Below are 22,656 nucleotides of genomic sequence, written 5' to 3'. Positions count from 1 at the left end.
AAGTGTAATGAGCATTTAGAAATATGAGGACCAGTGTTGGGATCTAGCTTTTGCAAGCATTTGTAGATATTTCTCTTCCATTCTTTATGTTTAAGAAGCCCGTAGTGAGCTAGTCAGATGGGGAAGAAAGCGTGATGGGCAGTCCTTGTAGATACTTGGGGAGCTTCTGGGTAGATTGAGTCACAGAGGATTGGGTGTGATGTTTCAGCACGTCCTGCTTCAGTGCTTCAGATCTACAGGAGACATTCCTTGCCACGGCTAGCAACTAGTACTGGATAGAACCTTCCTTCTGTAAGACCTAGGCCATGTTCTAATACACCATCTCTTCCTTCCTTCCCCCACCCAATTTAGGTGATGACACAGGAGCACAGTATGGCTCAATTGCCTGAAGATGGAGCCTACGTGAAAGGGCTTTATCTGGAAGGGGCCCGCTGGGACAGGGAGACTATGCGGATTGGAGAGTCTTTTCCCAAAATCCTCTACGACTCCCTGCCCATCATTTGGCTGAAACCTGGGGAGAGCTCCAAATTTTTGCACGAAGGGATTTACCTGTGCCCCGTCTACAAAACCAGTGCCAGGAGAGGCACCCTGTCCACCACTGGCCACTCCACCAATTACGTGCTCTCCATTGAGCTCCCTTCCGATTTGCCCCAGAAGCACTGGATCAATAGGGGCGTCGCTGCGCTTTGCCAGCTCGACGACTAAATGGTTGGTGTCATATGCCTGTGCTTTCTGATGAAAAAGCACAGCTGCGACTATTGCCCCATTGAAAATAAAGAAAACTTAAGGTTTGAGCAACTTGTTTTATTGCACATTCATCCTGATTTGTTTCCAGGGAGGTTAGACAGCAGCTGCATCTACACCATACATTTATGTTTGCATGCATGTATTTCATAAAGTTTATATGCTGCTTGATTCTAAAAACAACAACAACCCTCAAAGGGGTTTAAAAAAAGAATACAAGAATAAAATTATTAGTAAAAACAATTTAAAACATTCAGACAATTGAAACCAGCAGTGAACTAAAAACACATCAGTATTTCAGATAGAGAAGTAGGCTTGTCTAAACAAGAATGCTTTAAGTAGGTACCAAAAAGAGTGCACTGAAGCTGCCAGCAGGATATCAATGGCAGGGAGTTCCAAAGTGTATGGGCCACCACATTAAAAGATCAGTTTCGTACAGATGCAGAACATCTGTAACAGTGCCAGTTCCACAGATCAAAGCAGTCAGAGAGGGCTTGTATGTGGTAAGAATCTCACAGACAAATATGTAGTTTGTTAAGGGTCCTGGGAATTGTAGTGCTGTGAGAGGTAAACTACAGTTCTCTAGGTCCTTTGGAGGAGGCCATGTGCTTTAAATGTATGCTGTGCATGTGAGTGATGTTGCTTCAAGCCAGCATTATCCCACACTTTCCAGTGCACTTTCTCATCTCTTACTGTAAAAAAGACCATTCTTGGGGGGGGGGGAGTGGGTTTGTTGTGCCAGGCCTCCCAATCGCCTTCGACTGCACAACCAGGATTTGCTGGGATGTGGCTGAATCTCACCCAAAACTAGCGATGGTCTGGAGGTCCTCTTTGCTTTGTTCTCAGTTTGTTTTCTCTCTCGGGTCGAGCCATTTTGTATTGAGGATTGAGAAGTGGGCCCTTCCTTTCCCCTGTTCTAACAGCCACACTCACAGCAACCCGTTTGCTCTCAGGGTGACTCAGGAGGGTGTTCCCAGAAAGAGGAAGCGAAAGGCACCACTGCCAGATCTCTCACTGAACTCTTTGCCTTGGCATTTCATTCAACTTCGCTTCTGGCTTTCCCCATTTCTTACCATGGCTTTCATTTTCAGGTCAGGGTCATGGGTTTGAGCCCCTGCATTGCAGGATGTTGAACTAGATGACCCTTTATTCCCTTCTAGCTCTTTGTTTCTGTGACTTCATAATCCATCCATTCCTATGTAATGTCTTCCTTGCCCTCTGCCTTCCCCTCTCTGCCCCAGATGTTAATCTTGTGGTTTTAGGCTCCATCTGCACCATACATTTAAAGCAGTATCATACCTATTTACACAGTCATAACTTCCCCCTCTAAAATCCTGGGCACTGGAGTTATTAAGGGTGCTAGGAGTGGTTAGTTCCTCTTCATGGAGAACTCTGGAGCTTGCAGCTCTGTGAGGGGAACACAGATCTTGGGCATCACAAAGTTTATTTAAGTCTGCCACCTTTGATTTTTATTTATTTATTTATTGCTCCCCTCCCCTTTTATGTTGCTGTTTGATTAGTCAGCACACACCCCTTTTCGTTTATTTAGTATGGGATAGACACCCACAGCAGCATAGAAAGCAGTAGGATAGATAAGGAACAACTTCAAAGGGGAAAAGCTATTATTGTAGTCAGTTGGACAGGAAGAAATGACTGGATTGGGATGCAGAAGAAAGAAGAGGATGAGTCAAATCTGACACATAGGCTGCATGTCTGAATAATTGTATCTCGAGCAGCAAGGAAGACATGCAGAAGGATGGAAAGACACATGGCAGAGCATCTGCTTCCAGGGAAATTGTCTTGTGCCAAGGTTGAAAAACTTGGAACGGCACCTGCTTGGTTTGCCAGTTCTATAGGAAGGCTGCCTTTGACCAGGTTAGAGTATATCTCTGCCTAACGCAGTTACCTATTCTGAAGAAGTGTGCATGCACACGAAAGCTCATACCAATAATAAACTTAGTTGGTCTCTAAGGTGCTACTGGAAGGAATTTTTTAAATTTTGTTTCTACTACTCTGAAAGGCAGCAGCTCCTCAAATGGGGGCTCTGTCTTATCACCTGCTGCTGGAGATTGGCCCTGGGAACCTTCTGCATGCAAAGCTATGATGAGCGATGGTGTTCCCCAAATATCGGAGGACATATGGACTTGCCTAAAAACAAAGGCTGACGGATGTGATGGATAAGGCAATCAATGGCTGCTAGCCATGATGGCTGTGTTCTGCTCCACACTGCCAGAGGCAGTCTGCCACTCAGTGCCAGCTGCTGGGAATCACAAGTGGGGAGGGCGCTGTTGTGCCAATAGCCTATTGTGCACAGATGAACTAAGGAAGACACTGCATTGTCAACCATTCGGTTTCATTGGCTGATTCCTTGGCTCTGGTATTGGGGGAAGAAAGGTTTGTTCATGTCCATTTTCTCCTCATGATGCACAATTGTATTCACTTCTATTATGTCCTTGCTTTTTTGATGAGCTAAAATGCCCCAAATGCTGTAACCCTTACTCATGGGGGGAAACATCAACAAGGGAGACAGTCCACTTGAAGTGTGGGGGGTGCGAGGCACAAAACAGACAGTGTGGGGAAACCAGCCTTGTCCCTCCAAGGGGGGGGGGGGGAAGCCTGCAGCAGCAGCTCCTCTTTTTAGGTATGCACTTTCTGCTGGGCTGTACCTTCCAGCCTTCTCCTGTGGAAGCTTTAATTAACTCCGTGAAACTGTTTTCTGCTTATGCAGAGTCTTTTCTCAAAGAAGCGCAAAATGCTTTGAAAGGGGATCGTAGGTGTAATAACTTCAGGTTTTCAAAGGGCAGCAATTTCAAGACGCCCTGATCAAATTTCAAAAGCTGAAAAGGTGTATGTTGTTGGGGCTCGGTTTTGTTGTTGCTCTTTTTTAAAACCAAGTTGCATTTTCCCAGGAGTCAGCTGGTTTGGATGCTGTTTAATTCATGAATGATGAAGAGAGACCCTTTTCTGATTGCCTGGGGCCATCTAGTGAGCTGCTTGCAGAACTGGGTGTTCTACCCCTGAGCTTTTGCCATAACCAGATAGTAATATTGACTCAGCTAATTAGGCCACGCAATACCTCATTGCACCAGCTCACTTGCCTTATTTATATACTTTGGATATTCAAGCTTTTAGTTCCTTTAAGCCCAGAATTCAAAAGATAGATATTCAAAGGGGAACAAACCCTCTGCACAGCTGTCTGTGGTTAATGGACACCATATATCTCAAGCAGTGAATGGGCTGGACACATTTTAGAGGATGTGTGCAATGACTGAAGCTACACATTCTGGGGAAGAGTAACTCAGGCCTCTTACAATGACGTTTCCACAAATACCACACAAGAAACAATTCAACCTTAACAGAGATAAAAGAAGAGGACTTTGCATTTCTACCTTGTAGAATTCGCTGATGGGATAAAGGAGAACCTAAGTTGTGGTTTCAAGTCATCTGCAAGAAAAAGGTTTCTTACTTGAGTCATACCCTGTTGACACAAGTTGCTACCAAGAACACAAAACACTTGAAGAAGTGTTCATAAGCTGCTGTTCACTGCATCACCCCATTCAAATGAAACAGCTCAGGCTGACCTGTGTTATTCCTATGGCAGCAAGAGACACCACTATCCTGCTAACCTTAGGTGGATCATTCCATGCTTTGTCTGGAGTTCTGTTTATGTTAACAATTGGCTGGTACCATCTCCTGACATGGAACAGTATGTACTTAATAGCAGGGCAGATTTTGACCCACACGCAAATCTAGATTAGACCTTCGGCTATAAAACAGGGGAATCTGTGGTCTTCCAGATGTTGTTAGATTACAACTCCCATAATCTCTGACCATCAGCTATGCTGGCTAGGCCTGATGGGAGTCAGCTATGCTGGCTAGGCCTGATGGAGTCCAACAACATTTGGAGGGCCACAGGGTCTGTATCCCTCCTTTAAAATTATAATCCATTGAAAGGGAGGCCTAAACCGGGGATGGGGAACATGTGGTCCTCAAGATGTTGTTGGACTCCCAACTCCCATCAGCTCCAGCCAGCAAGGTCAATGATCAGGAGTGATGGGAGTTGTGGTCCCCTCAAATGTTGTAGGATCAGAGGTTTCCCACCCTGGTCTAAATTGGAGGGCTATTTCAGGCATCTTGCCAGAGGGTTATTTTCTGTCTTTGCTGATGTTTTTCAACCCTGTCCCTTTTCAAACATAGGGCACAGTAGCCAACCGAGTGCTTCATCAAAGGCACAAGAGCCTTAAAATGAGTTGAGTGGGTAACATGCTGAATGAGTGCTTGTGGGCTGACATCTACTTCCCAATAAGCGCACATGAAACATGCCAGGATCTCCACTGGCTAGACCTCCATGAGTTGGATTTTTTGCACAAGTTATGGCTCTGCACGAGGATGTAGAGAGAGACTAGGGCCCCCAGTGGGTAGGAATGGAAGGCACAATCTCACTCCTCAGCCATGTGCAAAAACGCCGGGGAAAATATTGCCCAAACTAGACCATTCTGTTGTCTACAAGAGGTGTTTTCTACTTGCCACACCATGCTGGTGTAGTCTTTGAAAAACAATGTTTTAGGTTTCAGAAGATTATTGACCCTTTCTGCATGGTGCTATATCCTTCTACAATGCAAGACACATCAGACTTTGCCTTTCCTATCATAAATCATCTGACTTTTATTGGTGAGTCATCTGCTGACTCTTAATAAATACAAGACCGTTTGATTGTATCCTTACTCATCGCCTTCTCAGGATCAAGTGGGCCCCTGGCCTTGAGGGAGATGTCAGCAAGTGCAAACCACACCAGTTTCATTTATGCATGAAAGGAATCTGCCAAGCAGTCCAGGATGACACAGGCAACAGTCTTGATTATGAAATTTCATCGTGGGATTTCAAGTAGATTGGCTTGGAAAGCTTCCTCAGCTTCTCTTGATGTCGAAAAGTACGGCCGTGCTGCTGGGCGAGACCCATGGGAGGCAGATGAGTCTATGAGAAGCAAGGAGAAAATAATTTTTAAAAACCCAAACGTTTGGAAACTGCAAAAAATCAGAAAACAGACACACATGCAACCGGTTCCACCCCCCCCCGCCACAGCCCAATGAAGGGGGTGTTGCGTGTGAGCCTGGAAGAAGTAGAGTCACATCCCAGTTTCTGTCCCCACAAAAGTATGCCATGGTCCATCTTTTCATACCTTCGGTTGGACCATAGCTAATGTTTACCACGGACATGCATTTCTGGGCCATTCGTCTCCTCCTTCCTAGTGTGTGGAGGAAACAGTTCGGTTTCCAAGCCAGAGATCATGAGTGGTTTTGCTCTAAGAAATCATGATCAGTAAGTAAGCTAACTTTTGCTTTGGGAGCAAACAAACCAGTATATCTCCTTCAGATTTAATGCTAAGCCAGGGTTCCTTTCCCACCCCTTGCTCCAGAAAGGGTGAGAAGGAACCAACTGACCAAGATTAGTATTTTCACCATTTACTGTTACACTGAAATAAGACCAGAGGTTCAATTCAGATAGTGTGCTGAACCATGGTTTCCACTGACCACCGCTCATGAAGTGAGCTTTCAAAGGTACAGGCAAACCATAATTTAGAGCTGTGGGTCTGCTTTTGTTTTCTGTTCGCTCCGTGCTCATGTCTCTGAGCCAATGGCCTCTGGAAGCACAGCAATGGGCGTAACCATGGTTTTTCAATTCAAACATTCTGCCAAATGAGGGTTTGCAATCCAATTGCTGGCTGTGGTCTCTGATTTCCCAGCCGATCTCAAAAATGTGGTTTATCAATTCAGCCTAGGTTCTGAGATCTGGGGAGTAAAATCATGATAACCACTGTATGGGCAGAGGGGAAACAAATGGATTACTGCCATATTGGACCCCCACTTGCATAAAGAATTGAATGCTGACAGAAGGAACTGTCTTTGTGACTGACTGTGGGCTGATAATTAATATCATTTGAAGTCTAAAAATTTGAGAATCGGTGCTACATGGTAATTAAATATCAAGCCAACATCCTGATTCTCAAAGCAACTTGTGTTACTAAAAGACATCATTTTAATGACTCTTGCAGATGTGGGAGACATCTTTGAAGATATACTCCTGATTCAGCCTGACTCATGTGCTTAGCAGTAATTGTAGGATCGTTCCTGGAGAAGCAAATGGGGTGATTCAGTAGCTTCTGTCTAGAACATGTGGAATTCTATGGAGTAATGGGGCGAAGAGATTCACATCAGGTGGATTTCTACTTACAGGCCTTGGATATGGGATGTGATAGTGAAGTCCTATCTCTATCCTCGCCGTGCATTCGTCTATACATTGTTTAATCAGCTTCGGATCTGTTAACTTCTCAAACAACATAAGACAAAACAGAAATCAAAACAGAAAGCTGTGAATCCATGTAGAAATTAGCCATCTCAAAAAAAAAAACCAACACCTTGCAGCCCCCCCCCCACTAGCCCAGGTGAGGACATTCTATTGATTTTATTTATTAAAAAAAGGTCCGTATAGTTAAAGCCATGGTTTTCCCAGTAGTGATGTATGGAAGTGAGAGCTGGACCATAAAGAAGGCTCATCACCGAAGAATTGATGCTTTTGAATTATGGTGCTGGAGGAGACTCTTGAGAGTCCCATGGACTGCAAGAAGATCAAACATATCCATTCTGAAGGAAATCAGCCCTGAGTGCTCACTGGAAGGACAGATCCTGAAGCTGAGGCTCCAATACTTTGGCCACCTCATGAGAAGAGAAGACTCCCTGGAAAAGATCCTGATGTTGGGAAAGATGGAAGGCACAAGGAGAAGGGGACGACAGAGGATGAGATGGTTGGACAGTGTTCTCAAAGCTACCAGCATGAGTTTGACCAAACTGCAGGAGGCAGTGGAAGGCAGGAGTGCCTGGCGTGCTCTGGTCCATGGGGTCACAAAGAGTCGGGCATGACTAAACGACTAAACAACAACAACATTTATTTAAAAAATAGAAGCTGAGGTTGATGGGGCAATGCCCCATTCACCTTAACAAACCAGCCTCCACTGGGCCAAGTATCAAGGCAGAGGCGGCTTTAGACTAGCAGGACCGCTGCGGTAGCACTGGGCGTCGGCCTGCAGGGGGTGCCGAAACAATGCTGCAGAATGGATCACGAGAGGTCGGGGTGCCAAATTTTAGCATCATACAAAGTCCACTGCTGATCAAGGCCACACAGCACACTCAGAAGGAAATTTGTGTGCCTAAGTGCCATTTAAATCGATGAGATCAAAGAGCGTTGTTAAATGTGAGGTACCCATATCTCTTCTCTGGATTGGGTTCTGAGCAGCCCTTTGATTGATTCCAAATTTAACTCAGAGCAGCTCTTTGTTCTCCCACGGAGTGTCTAATTTGAGCTCTTTTCGCGCCTACCCGTTTGGACTGCACTGTCTTTTAATTAAATTGTAGGTCTACTTTTGATAAAAATATATATCGCTCACAGTTCAGGAAAGCAAAGCCATGGGGGTTTTGGTCTACCAAACATTCCAAAGGAGGAATTCTTAAAACAGAACTGCGCTGTCCGCAGACACTTCCGGGTCACGTGGCCAGCGTGACATCGCTGCTCTGGCGAGCCAGAGCCACACACGGAACGCTGTTTACCTTCCTGCTAGTAAGCGGTCCCTATTTATCTACTTGCCCCAGGGGGTGCTTTTGAACTGCTAGGTTGGCAGGCGCTGGGACCGAACAACGGGAGCGCACCCCGCCGCGGGGATTCGAACCGCCGACCTTTCGATCGGCAAGCCCTAGGCGCTGAGGCTTTTACCCACAGCGCCACCCGCGTCCCTACTGAGCTCTTAGGGGGCTAAAACCCACAGGCTTTTCTGGGCTAACTTGGTGCAGCAATAAAACTGCTAGCAGGTTTGCAAAGAAAAGCAGGTTCTGGTCTGGTTTCACACTGGATGGGATTTCAAATTGACAGGGTTTCAAATTGGATGGAGGACAGTGTTGAGATTTCCTGCACTGTGGGGGGTTGGACTAGATGTCCCTCAGGGTCCCTTACAACTCTACGATTCGACACAGTTGCATCAGATTGCAGCCCATTACGGTGGTATTTTACCACACTGATCTTCAGCTGGTCCTTCAGGACCTACAACTGGGTTGTGCCCTGTGCTAAGGCCATTTAACCAGGAACTGCTCTGTGGGAAGGATCCTGATCGCTTTTCAAATACAGTGGTGCCTCGCAAGACGAAATTAATTCGTTCCGTGAGTCTCTTCGTCTAGCGGTTTTTTCGTCTTGCGAAGCAACCCTGTTAGCGGATTAGCGCTATTAGCGGTTTAGCGGCTATTAAAGGCTTAAGGGATTAGCGGATTAGCTGCTAAAAGGCTATTAGCGGTTTAGCGGCTTAGAAAAAGGGGGTGGGGAGCGAAAAAAAATCTCAAGACTCGGAAGACATTTTCGTCTTGCAAAGCAAGCCCATAGGGAAATTCGTCCTGCGAAGCGCATCGAAAAACGGAAAACCCTTTCGTCTAGCGGGTTTTCCGTCTTGCGAGGCATTCGTCTTGCGGGGTACCACTGTACTGGTATTGTTGCGGGTGGGTATGTGGGTTTTTTTTGTTGTTGTTTAAAAAACAAAACAGGTCAGAGTTTTTTTGTACGCCACCTCAGTAGGTTTTACATCTGGATGGAAGGAAGAGAGGGATGTCTGAGCCGGTGCAGAAACAGGCTTATTCTACAAAGGTGAGATTCACATTTGTTACTCTGCCATAGCTGTCAATGTTTCCCTTTTTTTAGGGGAAATTCCCTTATTCCAAATAGGATTCCTCGCAAGAAAAGGGAAAAGTTGACAGCTATGTACTCTGCCCCCTTCTGCATATGGCCCCACCCACCAGCAGCATGTGGCCCCTGGGAGGCTGCCAAGAAGGAAATGTCGCCCTTGGGCTGAAAAACTTACCCTACCCCGACCTATGATTTGCTCATTGGCAGATGTACATTTGGGGGCCCCTGAAGCCTGAACTGTCATGGGAGCCCCTTCGCAACCGATAACAAGGTCTGGGTAACCACTGCTATGTTAACAAGATCACAGATCACCACACCTTTACATCATCTGTGCTGCTGACTTTGGGATTGCTTTGGGATTGCAACTCAAATTGGGTCTAATAGACCCAAAATTTTTACTACAGTTGCTTCTGCGTCCCCTCCAAGATTAGGGGCCCTGAAGCTTAAGCTTCATTAGTTTCATAATAGATCCTGGGTTTGTTTCTTCCATGGGGAAACCCGATGATGATCACAGTCTGGTCTAAAAAGAATCAACCGTCTGCATACAAAGAACATTTGCCCTGTCAGCTGGGACAGAGCGGGAAGAAGCCAGTCCTCCTGCCGTCTTCGATGCCAACTCAAAACCCATAAATATTCAGCAAGACAAACACTCACATTTTTATTCTTTAGGAATAACGTTTTTGCTTCATTTATAATGTACTGTTTTTCTTTGATGGTCTCTTCCATCTGGCCGGATGCCGATTGCCATTTTCTGGCGATGCGAAATATCTTGCGATAAAGGCCAAGAACTTCTTGACGGGTGACGGGCGTCATCTAGAGAAACAGGGAACAGTCCCACCAACATTTATGGTTGTGGGGGTGGGAGGAGGCCTCCAAACAGATGGGACATTTTCACATACTCCTTAATTAGTTTTCAAATATTTTAATGGCTCTTAGCTGAACACAAAGAACCAGAAAAGACAGAAAACTACCATCATCTGCCAATGACAGAGAACATTTACTTTCCGTGTACCAACTTGGGGGAAGGAGGTGGGAATCCCAGACCCTCCAAGTGTCCCTATTTTCCAGGAACAGTCCCGGATTTACAGACACCGCCACGGTTTCTGATTTGACACTGAAATGTCCTGTTTTTCCTTAGGACGTCTCTATTTTCAGTAAAGAAATGTTGGGAAGCTATGGAATTATCAGATCCCTGAGCCATTTGAAGGCAGCCCTGGATAGGGAAGTTTTTTAATGTTTAATGTTTTATTATGTTTTTCTATATGTTGGAAGCTGCCCAGAGTGGCTGGGACAACCCAGTCAGATGGGTGGGGTATAAATAGCAAAATTAGGACATCCATATTTTTGTCGGAGAAATGTTTGAGGGTATGTCAAAGGGCATGCTGGATCCAAGCCAGTGATCCATTTAAAACACGAACACATTTGACTCAAGAACGATGAATGCAGATTCAACCTACGTCTCAGAACAGAAGCTTGTCTGTTGTTCAGGGTTTCTGGTCTTTTAATGCCGGAGGTTTCTGTGAACTCAAGACTAAGTTTTCGTTGTCTGTGAATCCAGACAGCAATTCTCAACAAGATGGGCACAATACTCCCTTTCTTAACTGTTCTCCGCAAAGGCGACCCATTGTCATTTCTCAAGGAACAGATGGCAAATGTTTAACTAGGCTTTGGGAGGCTGAAGGAAAATGGTGGTCTTTCAGAACTGCTCAGAAACCGGCCAAGCCAGATTGCCTGTCTCACAACAGGGGATTAGGGGACTGGATTTGGCTGGTGCAGGTATTGGGCAAACCAGATTTAAACCTCTCCTCCAATGAAGGGACCACAGCATCACCGTGAAGGCAACGTTTTCTGTTTTGGAGATGGACTGGGCACTTGGCCACTGTTCAGCACTCTGGAACAAGGATGGGGAACCTTTGGCTCTCCAAATATTGCTGTACTGCAACTCCCATCAGCCCCAGTAAGCATGGCCAATGGCCAGGGATGATGCAAGTTGTAGCAACATCTGGGGAACCTGTGGCGCTCCACATGATGTTGAGTTACCACTCCTGTCCTCCCTGCCCATTGGCCAAAATCGTTGGGGCTGATGGCAGTTGGGAGTCCAACAACATTTGAATCATATCAACATAGAATTGTAGAGTTGGAAGAGACCCCAAGCGCCATCTGGTCCAACCTCCTGCGATGCAGGAATCTCAGCTAAAGCATCCATGCCATATGGCCAGCCAACCTCCAAGGAAGGAGAGTCCACAACCTTCCAAGGGAGACCATTCCACTGCTGAGCAGCTCTTACGGTCAGAAAGTTCTTCCTTATGTTTAGTCGGAATCTCCTTTCTTGTAACTTGAATCCACTGGTTTGAGTCCTACCCTCCAGAGCAGGAGGAAACAAGCTTGCTCCATCTTCCATGGGAGAGCCCTTGAGATATCTGAAGCTGGCTATCAGATCTCCTCTCCATCTCCTCTCCATCTCCATGCTCTGGTCAGACCTCACCTGGAGTACTGTGTCCAGTTCTGGGCACCGCAGTTCAAGAAGGACACTGACAAACTGGAACGTGTCCAGAGGAGGGCAACCAAAATGGTCAAAGGCCTGGAAACGATGCCTTATGAGGAATGGCTAAGGGAACTGGGCATGTTTAGCCTGGAGAAGAGGAGGTTAGGGGGTGATATGATAGCCATGTTCAATTATATAAAAGGATGTCACATAGAGGAGGGAGAAAGGTTGTTTTCTGCTGCTCCAGAGAAGCGGACACAGAGCAATGGATCCAAACTACAAGAAAGAAGATTCCACCTAAACATTAGGAAGAACTTCCTGACAGTAAGAGCTGTTCGACAGTGGAATTTGCTGCCAAGGAGTGTGGTGGAGTCTCCTTCTTTGGAGGTCTTTAAGCAGAGGTTTGACAACCATATGTCAGGAGTGCTCTGATGGTGTTTCCTGCTTGGCAGGGGGTTGGACTCGATGGCCCTTGTGGTCTCTTCCAACTCTATGATTCTATGATTCCTCATTCCAGGCTCAACACAGCCAGCTCCTTCATTGGGAGAGCCACAGGGCCCCCATCCCTGCTGCACAAAAATGCTCAGCAATTGGCTCAGGTGTGCAGACCTTTGGCCCTCAAGATCTTGCTGAACTATAACTCCCATGATCCCTGGCTTTGAGCCATGCTTGCTGGCTGATGGGATTTGGAGTTCAGGAACATCTGGAAGGCTGACAGTTCCCCACAACTGTACACTAAAGGCACAGCAGCTTCCTAATTTGAGCTCAGAAAGCTTCAGAAAGGAAACCCACTTCTAAGATCCTTCTGGGGGTAGGAGGTCTCCCGCTGTCTGCCTCTCCATACCACTCATCCATCTGTGCACAGGAACACAGGAGGCTGGCTTATAGTGAATCAGACCCATTGGCTCATCTATCTTAGCACTGTCCTCCCCAAGTGCAGGTCAGATCGGGAGAACCTTTGGTTTTTCGTCCACCCCCATATGGAGATGTTGGGGGTTGAACTTGGACCTTCTCGATACAAAGCAACTGTTCTACCTTCCTGCGGAGGAATCACATCAGCAGGGGACGTTCTGGCCTTTGTTCTCGGCGCCTGCTTAACGCCACTCTCGGGCGCCTTTCCAAGAACGGCCGGTGTCGGGAGTCCCCATTTCGCTGTCTTAAGAGCTAAATTATAACACTTAGCTGAAGTGATGGCCCACAATTGCTCTGCAGCTGGGAGCGGTGACAGATCATCATTCACGGCTCCGCACATTTAAGCTGCAGCAACAACGGAAAAGTCAGTGGGTCAAATTCAACCCTGGGGTAAAACACGAGCGAAGAAAGCCAACAGGCCTGCCGCTGGGGTGGACATTCAGCAGATTTCCTAGTAGGAAGAATGAACAGCTGGCATGCTTTGCCCCCTGTGACATTGAAGAGAAGGGGAACGAAGGAGGATTCTTTGCTTGGCTGAGAAGATCACCTTCTTTCCAGTGCACAGTTACACATTAAACTATCAAGTCGTTTGGCATGAACAGGATTCATTTCCCCCCCTGCGACAACAGCTCATCTGGTTTAACGATGCCAGGAGCAGGTGGGCATTTCAAACGCCCCCCCTCTTTGTGCAAGATACTTGGGCAAGCTTCTGTTTCGACTAGTGCGCTGGGATTTGAGCAAAAGGGGAACGGGATTAGGGCTGCAGCTGCTGAAGAGGTTGCAAGCCGGTTAGCAGGGCACTGCTCTGATCTTTTGTGTGAAGTCGGGTATTTTAGGAAGCTGTCTTAAACTGAGCCTTGGTTCCACCTAACTCAGCAGTGTTGGCGCAGACTGGCAGGGGCATTCCAGGGTTACAGAGAGGGTTCTCTCCCAGCCCTACTGGGTGATGCTGAGAACTGAACCTGGGATCTTCGATATGCAGAGAAGATGCTCTACCACTGGGTTGCAGCCCTTCTTGTCATGTGGGGTTGATGCCTGGAGGACCACATTTGCCTCACAGGCCTGAGGCTCCCCATCTGTGGTTTATGGCTTACTAGTAGACGCGAATGCAGCCAATATCTAAAGGTCCCTGATTCATTCCTGTGCATTGGCAGCTGTGATTCTGAAACTCAGTGTATGTATTAGGCTATGGCTGGAGAACCTGGGTTCAAGTCTTCACTTGGGGAGTCTTTTCTCTTTTTTTTTTGCTGAACAGTAGAGAGAAGATGGTTTTCAATAAACAAATAGCCAATCTTTTAGAAACAGTCTGGTTGGCCATAGTCAGAAGCTGGATACTGAACTAGACGGACCCATCGTTTAAAAATAAATATAAAAAGCAGCAATTCTTAGCACTGGGCGGTTCAGAGGAGCAAGAGGTGGACCTGATCAGGAGCCGCCAATGATCTTGCAAGGACTTCTACCTGCCCTTCACTGCATTTCCTAGTTGCAGAAGCAAAACACTGACTCAAGCTCTTTTCTAGAGAAATCCTTTCATTGCTTTGAATACATCCAAGATCTGCTCTGTCAGGGAAAAATGTACACGGATGACCCGAAACCAAAGGCAATTTGGATAGTAATGTTACCAACCATGAGCTGGAATTGAGAGAGGGAAGGATCATAGGCACATTTCCTGTTTTTTTAAAACGTTATTCTCTCTCCTATTTGGTGACATAATTTAAAAAGAAAGTTTAGAACTCCTCAGCCTCTTATACTTTGCACTTGTGGGATCGCCTTACCCACTCGGTATGCCCACTCGGCCGCTTCGATCTGCGGAATTGGCACTGCTAGAGGTGCCACATAATATTTGTTCCACACTCATAAGAAATGAAACTTTTACTGTGGCAGCTCCGATACTTGGGAATTCCTTGCCTGTTGACATCAAGCAAATGCCTTTGCTGGACTCTTCTCAGTGCCTTCTTAAAACATCTTTGTTTAGGCAAGCTTATCCAGACACACAGAAATCGATTTTTTTACTCTCTCTTTAGCCTGCAGCTGCTTTCGAATGTTTTTAATACTCACTTTTAATTGTATTTAATGATAATTTTAGTATTTTGTTCTGTATGTAAACTGCTTTGAGGTTTTACTGCAATCAATTACGGTATATAAATTTTGTTATATAAAATAAAAATAATGTTCTGATGAAGACTAATGGGACAAGGTTTGCCTTATTCCATTTTTAAAAATGCAATCAGACAACTGTTTCCCATCCCCTAGGAAATTCTCCCAAAATATCAATACATGCAGAATTTGGTCAACGCTGTAGCCCAGCAATTTAATTTCACCTTATAAGTCTCAGCAGCATAAAATAAAGTCTTTTCCTGGAACTCTTCTTTTATTTATTTTTTCTTTAGCACGACAAATGACATTCTCAGCTATCTCTGCACTCATTATAAGAATGAGGCATCCAAAAATATACAACCCAAATCCGGAGCAAAATAATAGATTTGCACTTCTTATTCATTTTTGGCCTTTTGGCAAAGGTGACTAAGCACTCAGAAAATAATAGAAATTATCAAGTACTTGGCCAAGGCCAAAATAAAACAATGGATCTAAATATTAATGAAACTAATTATTCCCCACAAATTACGCTTGCCCATGATATGGCCAGTTCCTTCCTACCTCCCATTGCTTTGACTCAGATCAACTGAGCCCATTCAAAAGATGCTCCAATAATACTGATGGTTTCTGGGTTGCAGTTGGAAAGCCACATACGCACATCAAGCGCTGCTTTTGCTCCTCTCCTTATTTGTTTCGCTTATTGCTTTCAAGGGTAGGCTCACATTTTAAAACAAAGGCTTCCCTTACGTTCCTGGGTTCCTTTTGCGGGCTTCAGCTTTGCTCACTTGTCACTGATGTTTTAACTGCTGCCTTGAATATAATTTAATTTAACTTTCCCATCAACTAACACCACCGGTGGGGCAACTGTGGCTCTACAGATGTTGGAATCCGACTCAAAAGAGTCCCAGCCAGCATGCCCAATGGTTGGGGGTGAAAGCTGTTGGCTCCCAGCAACAGCTGGAGACCCCAAAGTTTCCCCATTCATGGCTAATGCCCTATCTACCTATGACTTATGGGTGGTGGCGTTGAATACATGAGATAGTGTCATGGGGCAACAGAAACTGTGGTCACCCCTAACCTGGCATCCAATCAAAATGGCTACTCCCAAAGCATTCTGGGAAGTGTAGTTTGCAAAGGGTGCTGAGCTCACAGATGTGCAATCCCCATCACCTTTAACAAACTACATTTCCCATGACTGGGGAAAAGCTGTAACTGTTGAAGGTGGTGTAACTGTGCTTTACATTTATAGTGTAGACTTGACCTGCATGTTACATGGAAAGTCTGAGTTTCAGGGTACAGTGGCAGGGTGGGGGGGTGCCCTTACCTTTTCTGATGGGAACTCGAACGGCATATAAATCATATTAAATAATAAATAAAAATTTGAATACAGAAATGCAATAATAGCTGTCAACTTTCAGATTTGAAAATAAGGGATCACCAGCCTCGAAAATAAGGGATCAGTACCCTCACCTGTCCCGGGGACAGACTACGGGATATCTAACAATCCGGGATAGCAGTGGGAAGCATTGGCACTGGAATAAGGGAATTTCCCACAAAAAAGGTAAGGTTGACAGCTATGAATGCAATGCAAAACTGCATCTTTTCGGGAATGGTGGTGGGCAATGTGTTAGGAGTTCACCCTAGGAGACGATACTCCCAATGGACTGATAGGGACTCAAGCAGCATCCTATAAACTACCAATCACAACTAAGCTCCATCAGGCTCCGCCCCATGGTTTTCAAGGCCCCGCCTTTGAGCTCCTTCAAGCCCCACCCCCTGAAAGTGAGGTTGTCATGGCAGCTTCAGCAGGAGAGCAAGGGCACAGCCCTGGGAGGAGATGGCAGGGGGTGTGACTGACTGCCAAGAGACCCAACCAAGGCGTCAAGGTGTTATAAACGGGTGCATTTAGGGGGTTAGGTTCTTCCTCTCTTAGTTGACATTGGCGACGCCATTTTGTCGCCAGGCCAAGGTGCTTTGGCGCCCTCTAGAGGAGAGGGCAGGAACAACTCAAACGCTCCAGGGAGCCGGAGCAGCCATCTGGGCTGTACCAATATACGAAGGGGGCGGGGGTGGCGAGTGCGGAAGGCCACACCCACAACCAACACCTCCTCGTTTCAAAACGCTTGCCTTGGCCTCCACCGTGACACGCCCGCCCCCCTTGAGCACTCCAACCTTCCCTTACCTGAGGCAGGCATCGCCCTTCCCTTCCCCACCCTCCCGCCTTGCATAGTTTCACCCGGCGCGGCTTTCCTCCCTCACTTACCTCAGAACCAGGAGGAGGACGACGACGGGGGGGAGGGGCGGGGGAGTCCAGCGCCCCCTCTTGCCCTCACGGCGTGCGGCGTCAGGCACGTCGGCGCGGGCGCCGCCCTGCGTCAGCGCGTCGCCAGCTGACTCCCCAAACGGACACCGCCCCCCGGAAGTGATGCAGGGGAGGCTGAGCCCGAGTGGGAGCCCTGGCCGCTGTAAGGAGCTGGTGCGGAGGGGTGAGTGAATTGGGCTGTCTCTCTTCCCGTCCGTTTCGGGATGGGGCTGGGAGCCTCCCGTCGGTTTCCCCCACCCCCCACACCCACTCCCTTCCCTCACACACGGGCTCCCTGCCCCCTCCCCCCTTGAGCAACTGCCAAGGTCCTCAGCTCCCCCCCCATCGCCCCCCTCACTCTGTCTCTCTTCCCCCTTTGGACTGCCCCGAGTTAGAAGGGGCTTCGGGGTGGGGAGAGGGGGGGGGAGGAAGATTTGGAGGCCTGCTGGGGGGGGGGATACGTGTTCCCTTGGAGGGGTTGGGGTGGGTCATGAGGGGGCCCTGAAAGTCCCCATGAGGGAAGCAGGGGTAGTGGAGGAAGGGGGTGAGAGAGTCTTCCATCCCCCCCCCCTTCCAACTTTGGGGCATGTAAATCTTCCCTGACTTCCCACCTCTCCAACGCCCCCACCCCAAATATAAGTGTCTCCTCCCTCATCTAAGAAGGTGAGTTGGTTGCAGTCTCTAGTCAGATTTTGTGTCTGTGGAAGCTTCCCCTCCTTTTAGCTAGGTCTTAGGATCCGCTTGATCTGGGTGCGTTTTTACTTGGTAAATTCAGAGGCTTGCTTCCCACCCCAGGATGTGTGACTAGGAGGATGGGGGGGGCGTCACTGCCACTTTGTGTCCCAGGGTGAGTTTAGATTGGAGTGGTATTAAACCCGCCCTTATTCACAAAATTGTGTGGTTGTTTTGTTTTTTGGTGGGAACTCCCCCTCCCCCTTTTTAGGCTACAAAGTAAGGATCCACCCATGGTCCAATCCTGGGCATTTTTTCTCAGGGCAGGTTGCCCAAATTCAAAGGGGCTTACTCCCAAGTAAGTGTGTGGGACTGCACCTTTTTAATATGTGGCTTGAAGTGGTGGCAGGGTGGAAGCTGCTATTTTAACCATCCTGGTGTGCTCAGAGTGCGATGGTTAAACTGTGGTTAAACACATATGCGCACACCACTTTCTCATAAATGTTTGGAATGTGTGGTCATTGGTTTGGGGTTTTTCTTTTTGAAGGAGGCACTTCCCCCTTTCAGAAATTAAAGATCATTTAATATGCAGAGGCAGTTGACACTGATGTTTTTCGGTCATTCTTCCTTAAATCCATCCCAAACACGCTTTCGCTACCTCCCTATACTGTTAAATATTGTAATCTGTGTTAGTCGTGAGCATGGAACGTGGATGTGGTTTTTCTTGTTCCAAATGAATGTCCCCAAGTGAGAGAAGGAAAATGGGAAAGTGTCAGTCCCTTCCCCTCCACGCCCCCAAAGTCTGGCACACTGACACCTTCTCCACCACCAGTAGTGCAAGATCACCAATCTCCTGTCTCCTCTTTCAGGAAGTCAATTTATTGGACTGTGGTCATAATACATCATTTTTGAGGTGCTTCCACAATTGAGGGTCAGATAAAGATGACCTCTTGTTGATACCTCAGTGCTGAAGAGGCTGTTCCTTTATTTATTTCTTTAGTGTCATCTACATACATGGTGCTTTACAAAAAAACAGGTATGACAGGTCCCTGCCCTGAGGAGCTTACATCCTGAAATAGACATGAGACAAACAGCAGAGGAAGTGAGGAAAAAATGAGTAGGAGATCCATTGTGTTCAGAAGACTTGCACACCTCCTCAGGGATGACCAAAGGCTTCCTGGGAAAGGGCTCAATGCCCTGGTTGTGGGCTTCCCAAAAAATTCCAGGTGACCACCACCAGGAATGAAATGCCGGACTAGATGGGCCTTTGGTCTGAACTAGCAGATCTTTTCTTCTGTTCTAAGATGCTGAGGATTACTTAATTTACGGGGTGGAGCACTCAGTGTTCTTGACTTCGCTGGTGCCCTAGTAGTAGTATAGACTTCTCGTTGCCACCTTCATACAGGGTGAGGTTTTGGGGTGACAGCTCTGTCTCTGTTGCCTTTTCCCTTTCAACAAGTCTCTTATTAAGTAAGAGACCTTTCCTAGTCTGCATCTGTACCGGATATGTTTTTAGATGTTTTATCGCCTGTGTTTGATGGCTACTAGCCATGGTGGCTTTGCTCTGCTTCCTTGCAGTAATGCTTTTGAAACCACAGGAGGGAGAGCGCTGTTGTGTTTGGGTCCTCCTTGGGGGCTCCTCAATCTTTTTGTGGTGCTTACTCTTTTTTGTGTGGCTCAGGCACAGGATCCAGGTCTCAGGGAGGAGCTTGCAGTGGTTGTCAAAGAGATAGTTGGGTGTCTTTTTCTCTGAAGAATTAAGGGATAACAACGAAAGTGCTTTGTAGCTAGTGAAACGAGAAGTGGGATTTCCCTAACTGTAGAAAATGTGTTCCCTTTTTTTTAACTGGCTGTGTAGGAAACGTGCAAACAAAACGCCACATTCCAGTGTGGTTTGCTTTTCCAGTCATTATTCATATTCTCTTCCTATCTGAAGGGTGTGGAGGTAGATTTTTTTTAAAAAAGCATAACACCCTGCCCCCAAGGGGGTTTAGTGTTTACGCGAGCAGTGAGTTCAGAGGTGTGTTTTTAAATAAAGTGACAATATTCATTTTTTAAAAAAGTTAATACTAATAACCTAAAATACTTCGGTTTGCACAATTTGTATTTCTTTGTTTCTGAAATACTGGCCTTTGAGCTAAAAAGTTGTGGCCAAGTAGGTTCATAAAATACATATCTCTTATAATTTAGATTTAAATGCAGCCCCTAGATTTTTGTCTTTCTTTCTTTCTTAAAAAGCAAATCCTCTTAAGGTGTGCATTTCTGAGGGTGTCTTTTTTAATGAAAGAGAACTGCCAGTATAATGAAGTGCTGCTCTTAAAAAATATTTTAGACAATCCATTTAAATCAGGGATGGCTAGTGGATATTTTGGATTATCCATTTAAATCAGAGATGTTCTTCCAGCCATGGTTGGGCAGTCCCACCCATCAGCTCCTGCCAGCATGACCAACGGTCAAGGATGATGGGAGTTGTAGTCCAACAACAGCTGGAGGGCCACAGGTTTACCCCTCCACACACACATTTAAATATGCACGCAGTGGTAACAGGATGCCAAGGCCATAGTGTTAAGTTAACCAATTTGTGGCAGTGTAATAGAAACGTGTTTGTTAATGACAAATGACTAACAATTGTTGCAAGCAGTGGTTAAGCAAACATTAACTGGAAGTTGTTTCCTTTTACGGCTACCATTGAGAAGAATGTTTGCACTCTTCAGGCAATCTGGCCAAAACAATTGATGCTCTGTCTCTTCCAGAATGGCTTTGGACTCCAGTGGGATGCCTATCCCTTAAATTCTTTGAATAGACTTTCGAACCACAAATTTCCTCTAAAGCTCCTGGAAGCTCTGCTTTTTTCAATTGCCTTGCTGTGCTACTCAAAGCAGAGGTGGGGAGACTGTGGCCTTACCAAATGCTATTTTTATTAGTATTATTGCGTTTATATCCCACCTTTCCTCAAACAGCTGAAGGTGGTCACATGGTTCTCTCCTTCCCTGTTTTTTCCTCACAGCAACCCTGTTAGGTATTAGATATTTGTTGTCCAGCCGACAGCCAACTAGGTAGCTTCATGGCACTGAACTCCTAAAGAAGAACTTCATCTTCCTTAAGACTCACATATCACTTTTGCACAGCACAGTCTCTCAGTTGGCCTTTCTAATAGAGGTGTATTCTATCCAGTTTCATTAATATTGGAATTTGGATTTTTTTTTTTTAGTGGGTCAGCATGGCTACCTTTGCTCTTCCAGTAGGCATCTAATTCCAGTCCTTCTTCCCATCCCCAACTGAGCAACTTCAGTGATGGAGGGCTTAGCAATTTGTTTCAAACATTCAAGAAAGGGTGGTAGCTTTGGAAGCCCAAGGGCTAGAGCAAGTTGCATATATTAGCTGTATGTAATTACCATAATTTGTAGGTCATTTCCACAAATGTGCTGGGTGCCAACTAGCAAGAGACAGATACGTTTCACTCCTGCGATGATTCTGGGTTTGAATGGTTAACATCAAATATGCAAAACCCTAGCCCCTCGTGCCACCCGGCCAGTGAATCTGAATAAGCTCTGGAGACCTTGAGATTTCCAATGCTCCAAGCTAACGCTTCTCCCTGCCCCATTCTAAGCTTTAGCATGAAGACCAAAGCATGGCCCAACAAACATCACTTTTTAGAACTGTTATGTGTGATGCAGTGGATTTAGACGTTCTCTGTAGCATCAGATGTACAGGCTGCCTTTATTTTATCTTTACAAATGTTGATATTTTGAGCCTTCAATAGTAGTAAGAATTTTGATTGTAATATAGTTGTCACATAGGCATCAGAATGGCACCTGACATCTCCACCATCTGGAGCTGCATGCCTGGGGATTCTTGGATCTTGACAGTTTTCACACACCAGCAACACATCTTGTAGAATTGTACCTGATCTATTTTATCTGCACAATCAGAATGAATTTCAGGAGCCAGAATATGGCTTCAATATGACCTACAAACCATCAAGCCCCAAAATGGCAACTAGGCATTCCGTTTTGGATGCTTCACTGCTGATACGCATTAAAAACTGGCAAGAGTTTTAACAGTCTGGATGTAAGGGTAATAATCAACAAGGAAGGTGGGTGGGTAGGTGCGTACCATCAATGTTGGGTGGATAAGATTAGGATCTTAACCATTGGACAGGACATCTTTCCCAGATTTTTACCTGTAACTGGAAACCTATACTATCTCTCCTTTTTAAAAAATAAAAAATTAAAAGTAACTATTTTGAAATCGTAGGTTCTGGACTTCATGGATGCTCAGCCGTGCTTTGAAGACTTGTGACCACCGCTGTTGGGCTCATGGTCTATACACTCACTGCGAGAGAAGAGGCACCCTTGGAATACCCTGCCAGAAAGAACCGGGTATGTATCTGCTTCTGTGAAGATCTGCGCTGCTCATCCTTAGGAGGTGGTGGGGAGGAGAGGGGGAAATGCTCCCTTAGCTGTGCTGTGATTGCAAGTCAGGAAGCTTCGGAGAAGGAATGAAAAGTTGTCCTTCCTATCAAGCAGTGTTAATGCTGGATGCTGGTAGATTAACAGCCTGGTTGTGTTAGCTTCGTTCCACTGAAAACTCTTAAACCTCTCTGTTATACTATCAGTTGCACTGGATTTCCCCCCCCCCCCCCAAACACCTTTGTTTATTTGTAGAAAAGTTTTAAGATTTTCACAGTAGAAGAATTCCCTCTCCCTATTTGCACACTTGGTGA

General features: G+C 46.1%; 3 protein-coding genes across 12 annotated transcripts in view; 2 read left to right on the top strand and 1 right to left on the bottom strand.

Moving 5' to 3' along the window:
- DNAH3 (dynein axonemal heavy chain 3) overlaps window positions 1-798 on the top strand; it is an 85,773-nt gene extending 84,975 nt beyond the window's left edge. For all 9 annotated transcript variants that reach the window (XM_083413258.1, XM_083413265.1, XM_083413260.1 and 6 more), the window contains exon 62: window positions 352-798. In XM_083413258.1, the coding sequence (XP_083269384.1) occupies window positions 352-705 (354 nt within the window). In that variant the 3' untranslated portion in view covers window positions 706-798. The remainder of the gene's footprint in view (window positions 1-351) is intronic.
- LYRM1 (LYR motif containing 1) lies at window positions 790-17,328 on the bottom strand. Its single transcript, XM_083413847.1, has 4 exons — window positions 17,220-17,328; window positions 10,117-10,275; window positions 6,976-7,068; window positions 790-5,718 (listed from the first exon to the last, which is right to left on the bottom strand). The coding sequence occupies exons 2-4, from the start codon at window positions 10,273-10,275 to the stop codon at window positions 5,602-5,604; spliced, it is 369 nt and encodes a 122-aa protein (XP_083269973.1). The 5' UTR covers window positions 17,220-17,328; the 3' UTR covers window positions 790-5,601.
- Window positions 16,724-22,656, top strand: part of DCUN1D3 (defective in cullin neddylation 1 domain containing 3) — a 37,542-nt gene continuing 31,609 nt past the window's right edge. The window contains exons 1-2 of one of the 2 annotated variants that reach the window (XM_083413758.1): window positions 16,724-16,842; window positions 22,188-22,312. The gene's annotated coding sequence lies outside the window, so the exon portion shown is untranslated. Of the gene's footprint in view, window positions 16,843-17,333; window positions 17,443-22,187; window positions 22,313-22,656 lie in introns of those variants that run through there. The other variant, XM_083413757.1, reaches the window with a different exon arrangement.

Source organism: Podarcis tiliguerta, assembly GCF_965153285.1.
Source record: "Podarcis tiliguerta genome assembly, chromosome: 14".
In the NCBI taxonomy this organism is placed as follows: Eukaryota; Metazoa; Chordata; class Lepidosauria; order Squamata; family Lacertidae; genus Podarcis; species Podarcis tiliguerta.
Note: the sequence above shows the minus strand (reverse complement) of the source record. Positions and strands in the feature narration are given on the sequence as shown.